This window comes from Lutra lutra, chromosome 18 (genome assembly GCF_902655055.1).
Source record: "Lutra lutra chromosome 18, mLutLut1.2, whole genome shotgun sequence".
Taxonomy (NCBI): domain Eukaryota; kingdom Metazoa; phylum Chordata; class Mammalia; order Carnivora; family Mustelidae; genus Lutra; species Lutra lutra.
Window position 1 is genome coordinate 14,602,205 of NC_062295.1, and position 11,210 is coordinate 14,613,414.

The 11,210-nt window shown below is 46.1% G+C and overlaps 1 protein-coding gene across 4 annotated transcripts in view; it reads right to left on the reverse strand.

The window, feature by feature from the left end:
• The window catches only part of TMC7 (transmembrane channel like 7), a 59,503-nt gene extending 58,856 nt beyond the window's left edge, over positions 1 to 647 (reverse strand). The window contains exon 1 of one of the 4 annotated variants that reach the window (XM_047714433.1): positions 360 to 645. In XM_047714433.1, the coding sequence (XP_047570389.1) occupies positions 360 to 426 (67 nt within the window). In that variant the 5' untranslated portion in view covers positions 427 to 645. Of the gene's footprint in view, positions 1 to 359 lie in introns of all 4 variants that reach the window. The other 3 variants (XM_047714431.1, XM_047714434.1, XM_047714432.1) reach the window with 3 other exon arrangements.
• Between the last annotated feature and the right edge of the window lie 10,563 nt (positions 648 to 11,210).

Below are 11,210 nucleotides of genomic sequence, written 5' to 3' on the forward strand. Positions count from 1 at the left end.
TCCAAGTGTGTCTAATGGTAAAGTCTGAAATGTCTGGGAGGCAGTCACCTCGTGCCAAGAATGGTAGGGCTGGCGGGGCTCTCATACTCTTTTCAGTTACCACATAAGGGATCTCTAAAGCAGTAACGGGAAGGCACCACACGGTCAGGACTCCCATTCTGATGCTTCTTTTGGGAGAGGGCATGCGCCCTCGGAATTGGGCGACGACGGGTTGCAGAAGGGAGACCAGGAGGAAGAGAAATGCGCTTTCCCCCAAAGCCAGGAGCGCCCGGCGCGGGCAGGCGGCGAGGGGCTGGGCCCGCGCCAAGCTCGAGGCAGCTTGCCCGCCGGCCGCGGGGAGGCGGTCCCCGCCGTCCTACCTGGGTGGATGAAGGTCTGCCTGCTGCGCCTGCCTGGCGGGAGCGCACTGGCACTGGACTCGCTCATGGCTGCGCCTCGCGCCCCGGACAGCCGCCGCAGACCCGCTCCGGCCGCTACCACCTCCGCCGCCGCCAGCTCCCGGAGCCGAATTCCAGGTTCCGGCGCGGACGTCACAGAGGCCGGGGCGGGGCGCGGCGCCGAGACGGCCCTTTTCCCCGCGCGCCGCCGCCGCGGGACCACCCGGAGCCCAGAGTGGGGGTGGAAGTGCCGGCGGCGGGCGGTGGGAGCAGGGATCAGACACGCGGCTGCGGAGCCCCAGGCCCGGGAAGGCTCCACCCAGCGGCCGAGATAAAGGGCGACCTCCCGGATGTCTTACTAGATTTAAAGAGTTATTCATAAAAAATTAATAAAAACCGAGACTCTGAACAAGTGTATCTAGTAAGTCAACTTGTGGGTCCGTAAAGCGGGGCGGCGGGGAAGAGTATTTGTACATGTTTGTAAACGCGGTTGGGGACCTGAGAGGCTCAGTGAGGTGCAAGGGAGGGTCTCACGATCTAATGGGTTTGGGTTATAAATTTCCCACCAGATCCATGCTTCATCGCTAGACGTCTACCCATGGCCAGTGTCAAACAAAATTAAAAGTAATCGCTGAGTAATAAATAAATGTAAAATGGTTAAGTACATGTAATTCTGTGTGCATTTGTAAATAAGTCATTGCCAAATTAAATAAATAAATGAAGTATAGGTAAATTTCCTGTGCAGGATTTCGGATAATTTATGTAGATATTTCAAGGAGGTAGAGCCTCACTCTGTACTCTAAATGGAGGCTGCACACTGTGATTTCCTCCCAAACAGGGCAGTATGGGTGCGAGCGCAGGTAACTTTACCTGGATAATACTTGGCAAACGCTTTCTCAGACAGTCAAGGTCAACACCCACAGTGATGATGTCACGTTGATGGTATGGGCTCTCAGAATGATGGGATGAGAATCACACTAAAACCTGTCACCCTAGTCCAGTCATAAGAAAACATTGGACAAACCCCACTCGTGAGACATTCTAACAGGATCCCTGGTTACTACTCCCCCAAATTGTCAAGTTCGTCAAAAAACAGGGAGAGTCTGAGAAACTGAACAGCTAAGAGGAGCCTTAGGAGAGATGAACCCTGTAAGTGTAATGGGGATAGGAAAGGGTAGGGATGTGGAACCAAAAAAAGGAGCAAACCTTTTAAGCAAACCTGAATAAAGGTTGAACTTTAGATAATAAGAACGTGTGAATATTGGTTCATCTATTGTGAAAAATGTCAAAAGGAGGTAAGATAGTGGTAATCAGAAAAACCGAGTCTGGGTATATGGAACCTATGTCCTATTCTCTCTATGGAAATTCTCTGTACTCCCTGGGCTATTTTCCGTAACTCTAAAGCTGTTCCAAAATAGAAACTTTATTTATTTATTTTACAGTAATTGCTTGGCTCAAAATAAAGGCTATTTTTATTATAGTTAAGGGTGGGGTCACTGGGTTTCCCTTTGGAACCTAGTTTCCTATTATTCCCTGAGTGAGCTGGGCCCCGGGCCTCTACCTCTCTGAGACTTTGTTTTTTTCACCTGTAAAATGAGGATATATATTACTAGGTCCTGGGGTATAGTGAGAATACTCACCTGAAATGCCTGGCAGAGTATTTGCTGGGGAGACTGGGGAGGAGATCCTAATCTGGATGCCAATATCATACCTACACAAAAGAAAATCCAAACAAAAATATAAATAATTTTTTTAAAGATTTTATTTATTTATGAGAGATATAAATGAAAAAGTAAAACCATAGAAGTACTAAAAAAAGGACAAGGAAGTTTTTCGACAGGAATCCTGGGTGGCTTAGTCGGTTAAGCATCTGCCTTCAGCTCAGGTCATGATTCTGGAGTCCTGGGATCGAGTCCTGCACAGGGATCCTTGCTGAGTAGGGAGCCTGCTTCTCCCTCTGCCTGCCACTCCCCCTGCTTGTGCAGGCTCGCTCTCTCTGACAAACAAATATATAAACCTTAAAAAAAAAAGTATTACCAAGAGAAAAGCCTTACTGAATATGACCCAAACCAAGAAGCCAAAGAAACATGATAAATCAAACTCCATAAAAATTTAAAATTCTGCACCACAAGCAATGACATTTGTATAGGATGTTCTTTATAATGCTGTTTATAACAGCAAAAGACTGGAAATAGTCTACATCTCTGTATGTAGGAGGCTGGTTAAAGAAATTTTGACACCTATGTCCAACTATTACATAGCTCTATATACAGACATATAGGAAATTATGCATAGAGAGTTATATAATTAAGTGACAAAAGCAAGATGCTGAAGTGTATTAAGTAAGCTACCATTTGGGTTAGAAAGTTGTCTGTAAATGCATACAATATCTCTAAGTAAGAGTGGGGGGTATTTAGTAATTATCCTTTTTTTTTTTTTGTACTATGCAGATGTATTACCTAATGTACTTGATTATATTTTTATTTTTTATTTTTTTTAAAGATTTTATTTATTTATTTGACAGAGAGAAATCACAAGTAAGCAGAGAGGCAGGCAGAGAGAGAGGAGGAAGCAGGCTCCCTGCTGAGCAGAAAGCCCGATGTGGGGCTCGAACCCAGGACCTGGGATCATGACCTGAGCCGAAGGCAGCGGCTTAACCCACTGAGCCACCCAGGCGCCCCTTGATTGTATTTTTAAAAATTACCTCTGGGGCGCGTGGGTGGCTCAATGGATTAAAGCCTCTGCCTTCACTCAGGTCATGGTCCCAGGGTCCGGGGATCCAGCCCCACATCGGGCTCTCTGCTCGGGCGGGAAGCCTGCTTCCTCCTCTCTCTCTGCCTGCTCTCTGCCTACTTGTGATCTCTGTCTGTCAAATAAATAAATAAAATCTTGAAAAAAAATCTTAAAAAAAAAATTACCTCTAAAGTTTGTGGAATGTTGACAAATGATGGCTATTTCTGTTAGGCAGTGCCTCCCTCATCCCCCTCACCCCCTCATCCCCTTGCTCAACAGAGGCCACCTCCTAGTCCCCAGTCCCAGCCTACAGATCCGAAAGGGGATGGCTGGAACCCAATGGCCTAAAGGAGGGTGGAGTGACCTTAGAGAAGATGTCTTAGAGAAGAACTCCAGGTGTGAATCTCCTTCCTGCTGGTCTCACCTGGCACCTGGCCCTGGTTTGGGTTTGCACCCTGGGCTACGTGGGGCCTTAGATTCTCTCCAAGGCAAGGGAATGAATCCAGGCTCCTGAAGGAGACTCCTTCCTCCCAGGAAAGGACTAATTTTACAGGACTAGAAATTGGGTAGTTCTGGGGCTCCTGGGTGGTTCAGTCCATTAAGCAACTTCTCAGGTCATGATTCCAGGGGATCCCTGCTCAGTGGGGAGTCTGATGCTCTGTCTCTCTCTCCCTCTGCTTCTCTGCTCTGCCCTTGTGCTCCCTCTCGCTCTCTCTCTCTCTCTTTCAAATAAATAAATGAAATCTTATAAAACAAATAGGGTATTTCTTTGGGAAATGATCATAAAAAAATCTCCTGTTGGAAAGAAATAAGAGAAAGAAGGTTGTCAACTAGACAAGCAAATTCATACAGAAGGACCCTAAGTAAGACAAAACAGAACAAGAATGAAATCCTTGATTGCTTAATTGCTTTTAATTGCTTTTATTTCCAGGGAAGGCACATGTCTTGCCATAGTGCCCCATATCTCCTTTTTACTACTTGTTTTGTCTATTTTTTTAAAAGATTTTATTTATTTATTTGACAGACAGAGATCACAAGCAGGCAGAGAAGCAGGCAGAGAAAGAGGAGGAAGCAGGCTCCCTGCTGAGCAGAGAGCCGATGAAGCTAGGCTCAATCCCAGGACCCTGGGATCATGACCTGAGTGGAAGGCAGAGGCTTTAACCCTCCGAGCTACCTAGGTGCCCCTGTTTTGTCTATTTTCCACACTAGAATGTGGTGAGGCTCCATGAGGACTCTTTTTTATTACTAGGGGAATAATAACAATAACACCTACCCTTACTGAAAAATTACTTTTACCAACCGTTTATCCTGCGTTAACTCCCTTAACCTTCATCATTCCTAAGAAGGTAACGGGAGCCTCTAAACCCCATTTTAGGGAGAAAAGAGCCATGTTTTCCCTGGAGAGGAAGAGTGGAATCATTCGTGTTTCCTCCTTCCCACCATCACCCAGCAGATCACCTACCTCAAGCACCACTGCCTCCCCCAGAGCAAGGACTACTTCTTATCTCCCTTGTCCAAACATTGTCCATGCAGCGGTCAAAGCCATCTTCCCAAAAAGGAAGTTGGTCTTGTATTTTCCTGCTTAAACACCCCTTCCTCCAACGGTTTCCTTTTGCCACTTAGAATATACACTCAACCTCCCTATCATGTGTGAATCAGGCTTTGCTGGATTCCCCCCAACCCCATCTCCTCCCATCACCACTGTGGCTGGCCCCTTGAACACACCTAGCATGTTCTTGCCTGTGGGTTTCATGTTTGCTGTTTCTTTATCCTTGAAACCTGCATCTCACACGTGCCCCTGGTTTGTCTGCTGCTCCCTTCCATGGCAAAAGATGGTCACGTCACAGCTCCAAGTTTTCACACATGCTGCAAGGACTGAGTAGAGGTCTGTGAGTCATAATTCCCAAAACCTGGGTGGGGAGAGTCTGGTATACTTACACTTAAACTGATATACATGCCTTAAATCAAGAGTAAATTCCTGGCCCCATCAACCATGTTCTTCATGTAGGTTGTCCTACAAACAGGGTTCTCTGTGTTAAGAGTGAGTTGGACAGTGAGGTAGTCAGGGCCAGGGGCCCCAACAAGAAAATATAGAGTCAAGATGATGGAGTTGTAGAATATAGATTAGGTTCAGTGGGGTGGAGTCTGGAGCCGATGACCAAGAAAGAATTCTTGAGACATCTTTGATGCACAGTGGTGGTTTGTTAAGTAAGGCACGGGGACAGGACCCATGGGCAAGAGGAGCTACTGCCCCCGGGGTTGTGAGGGGTGGCAGATTATGTACATATGTTAAGGTTGGGAGAGGTTAGGAAAAGCGGAGGTTTCATAAGAACTTTCATATGCTAAAGAAGACCTACAAGATACCAGAGGCCTTGTCATTCTCAAGGTCTGTTTTTCCCTTCTTAGCAAGGTATTAACATTAAGATAGTTGGGAGATTCCTAAAAAATGTCACATAAGTCCCACCCAGGAATGGGGATGGGGGAAGGTTGCAGGGTGTCAGCCTTTTGCTTTGTCCTCAGCCACCTTTCTGCTCCCTCATTAAGGACAGCTAGAATAAAAACATCACTGCTTTGCGGGTTAGACAGGACCGCACTAGCCTTCTGCTTTGCAGCCTTGGCGGAAATTACTTCTGTAAGATGTCCTAAAATAAGGCAGTTAATCCCAAAGCATTTGTCAATATCATGGGCAAGGGGCAGTTAAGACATAAGCCCCTAGATGTCAACAAAAAAGGACCATCAGCATGTTGACAGTAATCTAGTAGGTAGACATGCATGACCAAAGCCCTGATTGGCAGGGCTCAGCACCCCCTGATTGCTTAAGGTAGTTCTATGAAAGATCTCATAAAACCCCCTAAACTTAGAAACTCCAGGGGCTACCCTCTGGCCTGCCCCCCTCCCAGAAGCTTTATACAATTATTGAATAAACTTTGCTTTTCTGCCCACCACTCTTCCTCTGGTCTACATCTTCATTCTTTGAAGTGGGGTGACCAAGAACAGTGGGCACCAAAGGCAGAGAAATCCTACAACACTTGGGCATCCTACTGATGTCGTTTGGGAATGTTGGTGAGGCCTGGAGCAGGCCAAGGAAGGATTCTTGAAACCTCCTTGGTGCAAAAAAAAAAAAAAGGTGGTTTTTAAAAAGCCCGGGGACAGGACCTAGGGGCAGAAAGCGCTGCTGCACAGGGGTTGTGAGGAATGCCTGATTATATACGTGGGCGTTGGGGGAGGTAATGAAAAAGGGAGATTTTCAAAAGGACTTTGATATGCTAAAGAAGATTTACAGGATACGGGAGGCCGGGTATTTGCCAAGTTCAGGTTGCTTTTCTTTCTAATAAGGCACTAACAATAGGACCCTTGGGAGTTTCCTTGAGGAGTCTTACACTTTGCCTAGCTCAGGTTCTCAGAAGTTAGGCTATTGATGAGAAGACTTTCTTCTTGTAAATCACAGAGACAGAGCACCTTGGTGGCTCAGTTAGGGTAACAGCTGCCTTTGCCTCGGATCATGATCTTGGGGTCCTGGGATCGGGCCCCACTTAGAGCTCTCTGCTCAGTGAAGAGTCTGCTTTTGTCCCTCCCCTGCTCACACAAGCATTTGCTCTCCACATGCACACGCTCGCACTCTCTCTCTCTCTCTCTCAAATAAGTAAATAAAAATCTTGTTAAAAAATCACTAAGACGGGACACCTGGGTGGCTCAGTCGGTTGAATGGCTGCCTTCAGCTCAGGTCACGATCCCAGTATCCTAGGATCGAGTCCCGCATCGGGCTCCTTGCCCCATGGGGAGCCAGGTTCTCCCTCTGCCTCTGCCTGCCACTCTGCCTGACTGTGCTCTCTCTCTCATTCTGACAAATAAATAAATAATTTTTTTTTTTTTTTAAATCACTAAGACGTTAGTAAACGGACGGAGACTCGAGACTCGCCGGAATCTGATCTTTATCAGCTCACCGTTTGACGCTTCCCATAGTTTTAGGGCAGTGGGGAGTGCCTTATGGATGTCACACATATCCTCCCTGGGTTGTGGGGTGTCAGCTTGTGTTTTGTCCGTCCTCAATTTGCCTTCTGCTCCCTCATCATTACTGCCTTGCAAACAGCCTCCTGCCCCCACCAGTTGTCATTCCACAAGTTGCCTAGAACAGAAATGCTTTGTAAATTGTAACTCTGTAAGTAAATGTTTATATAGTAGCTTGGCCGTGTAAGACCCATATAACTAGCAAAATCGGACGAAGACTCATATAACTAAGACTCATATAATAATTATTATTTTTTTTAAAGATTTTATTTATTTATTTGACAGAGAGAGATCACAAGTAGGCAGAGAGGCAGGCAGAGAGAGAGGAAGGGAAGCAGGCTTCCTGCTGAGCAGCGAGCCCGATGCGGGACTCGATCCCAGGACTCTGGGATCATGACCTGAGCCGAAGGCAGCGGCTTAACCCACTGAGCCACCCAGGCGCCCAAGACTCATATAATTAACAAGGACTCATATAACTACCAAAATCGGACAAAGGAGAGAATTTTACGTATTGATATGATGAGAGAGCAGGAGGCTGGCTGAGGACAAAGCAAAAGCAGGCACCTTGCACCCCCTCTCCACCCGCTCCCCTTGGTAATGTCTGTAACATTCCTCAGGTACCACTGACTGCCAGAAGCAAGAAACAAATAGTTAACTTGCAGAGATCACAATCCTGCAAGACAGGAATCTCCCAACTATCCTGATGTTAATGGCTTGCTAAAAGACAACAGTGGTCTCCTGGCACTTTGTAGGCCCTCTTTAGCATATGAAAGTTCCACTGAAACCTCTCTTCCCCTCCCCTTCCCCCCAACCGCAAGGTACTTAACCTGCCATCCCTCACAACCCGGGGCAGCCGCTTTTCCTGCCCACGGGTCCTGTCCCCGTGCTTTAATAAACCAACATTTTGCACCAAAGATGTCTCAAGAATTCTTTCTTGGTCATCGGCTCCGGACCTCAGCCCACCGAACCTCACCTAGGTTCTAGAACTTCATCAGATAGATGCATCAAATAAAGCGTATCATTTTAATTCATTTATGCAAAAAGAATTATCCAATGTCTTTGCTGCTTTGAATTCTCGTGGGTAATTTGAGATTGCCATTGCTTTGTTTGCCTTTTTACTCATTTGGTTGTTTTTTTTTTTTCTTTTTCACTCTTTTTTTTTTTTTAAAGATTTTATTTATTTATTTGACAGACAGAGATCACAAGTAGGCAGAGAGGCAGGCAGAGAGAGGAGGAAGCAGGCTCCCTGCTGAGCAGAGAGCCCGATGTGGGGCTCAATCCCAGGACTCTGAGATCATGACCCGAGCTGAAGGCAGGCTTTAACCCACTGAGCCACCCAGGCGCCCCCTTTTCCACTCATTTTAAAATATTGTATAGGCTGATTTGCTTTTACTTGGCAGCAGTGATAACGCACGAAGATTCTCTTAAGGGATAATGGGAATTTACTGAATTTACTGGAAGGGTAGTGGACAGTGTGTTGCTGAACCCCAGGAGGAGATGGAATCAGTCACACCAAGAGGTTAGCAGTAGTTATCTCTAGGGGATGACCATAGAAGTCTTATTTTTTTTTTTTCTTATCGCTTTTCTGTATTTTCCAGCTTCTCTACAAAATTGCACTCATAACTGAGAAATGAAAGTCATTATTTTTATTTTTTTATTTTTTTTAAAGATTTATTTATTTATTTATTTGACAAAGATCACAAGGAGGCAGAAAGGCAGGCAGAGAGGTTGCCGGTGGTGCGGGGGGGAGTAGACCCTGAGATCATGACCTGAGCCGAAGGCAGAGGCTTAACCCACTGAGCCACCCAGGTGCCCCTCTTTTGGGTCAAACTCTGAACAGAAAAACAAGAAGTTGTTGAACATATAATTTTTATCATTGTTACAACTGGTAATACTAACATAGGTGTACTGGTTTGACTGTGTGGTCACAGACAAACCATTTCACCACGGAGCCCTTAGAGTTCACATTTGCAAAATAAATGGATTAGAGCAGTGGTTCTTAACCTGGGAGGATACCCACCACCCAGGGGGCACTTTGGAAATGTGGGGAGGCAGGTTAGCAGTTACCATGGACAGAGAATGCTACGAACTTAATTCAAAGGTGAAAGCCATGTTCCTCCCTAGCAATGAGCTGATGGGTCCCATCCCACACAATGAACATCCTGTTTCCTGAAACACAAACCACCCAAGATCTAAGCAGACATGCAAGCAGGTTAAAACCTTTTCTAATGATCTGAGCCAAGAACCAGACTCTGTCTGACAAACAGCCAGGATTTTTGTATGGTTTGAACCTGTATTGAATTTTCCAGGAACATAGCTATGGTGTACATTTTTTTTTTTCAAAGATTTTGTTTATTTGACAGAGAGAGAGAGATCACAAGTAGGCAGAGAGGCAGGCAGAGACAGAGAGGGAAGCAGGCTCCCCGCTGAGCAGAGAGCCCGACACAGGGCTCGATCCCAGGACCCTGAGATCATGACCTGAGCCGAAGGCAGAGGTTTTAACCCACTGAGCCACCCAGGCGCCCATCTACGGTGTACATCGAGAGTATATATCATCTAGCCTCTATTTCCGTCAAGAGTTATTCACTATTTCAGAAAATCAAAGCTGCTCAGGGTACTTGGGTCATCACTGATGTGGGAAACAAAGGCAGAAGGAAATATAGATAAAATTAGATGTCTACTTATAACCTGCAGCTGACTGGCAAATACTTGAGGCAGGCAGTGTGTAGCATTTCTCCAGGAAACTCCCACTGTCTTTTTTTATTTTTTAAGATTTTATTTATTTATTTGACAGAGAGAGAGGGAGAGGGAACACAAGCAGGGGGAGAGGGAGAGGAAGAAGCAGGCTTCCTGCTGAGCAGAGAGCCGCACTTGGGGCTTGATCCCTAGATCCTGGGATCATAACTTGAGCGGAAGGCAGACACCTAATGACTGAACCACCCAGGCGCCCCTCCCACTGTATTTTTTTTTTTTTAAGATTTTTATTTATTTATTTGAGAGAGAGAACAGTGGGACAGGGAAGAGGGAGAGATAGAGAGAAGCAGACTCCTTGCTGAGGGACCCGGAGATCACAGTGTGAGCTGAAGGCAGATGCTTAACCAGCTGAACCATCCAGGATCCCCCAAGCTCCCAACTGTCTTCTTGCCTAATTTTTCCTCTCCTTCTGCCTGCTGCTCCCCCTGTTTGTTCTCAATCTGTCTGTCAAATAAATAAATAAAATCTTAAAAAAAAAAAAGTTCTCCCTCTCCTTCTGCTTGCCCCTGCCCCCCCACCCATGCTCTCTCTCTCTCAAAACAAAACAAAAAGTAAATTTTTTGCCTCATCAACCATGTTCTTCATATGACTTTTTTTTTTTCCACGTCAGTCATTACCTTCTAGTATAATGAACAACTGACTTTTCCATTTACTGTGTGTCTCCCTCCGTAAAAGGAAAGTCCCACAAGGGCAGGGATCCTGTATGTCCATGGTCACTGATAGATTCCACACGTTTAGACGGGCAGGCGCACAGGAGGAACTCAGTGACTCCAGCTGTTTTTAGAAGTTGGATTCCTGAAGTTCATTTGAGGATTAGAAAGGGGGCTCCAAACTCTAGTCAGCTCCTGATGAAATGTTTTCTGGACATGTGAAAAATAATGGGTGAGGGAGGGGATTCTCTCTTCCTTTCTGGTATAAATTGCTCCATGATTTTTAAATACAATACTTCTTTGGTTGCAGACATGAAAAGTAATTTTAGGGCAAACTGCAAGGTAATTCAGAAAAGGTCAAAGCCCTCTGAGGTCAAGAGAGGCTGAGCCCACTTCTAGTTTTCCAGGCTCTTCCAGGCCAGCAAATGGCTCTTAGCAAAGGTTCCCTCCCTGCTGGAGAGAGCCCAGCTGCTACTTTAAAGACCTTAGTGTTTGCAGTCGGGCCTCCATGCACATCCGCGCTGGCCTGTCCCTTCCCAGGGGGCTCAGAGATGGACCAAGGGCCCGTCTGGAACACACTTCCTTCCTGCCTCCAGTCCCTTCTTGGACTGCAGCCTTAAACCACTGTCTCATTTTCCCACAAAGCACAGACCATCCCCCCTCACCTTGGGAGTACCCAGTTTTAATC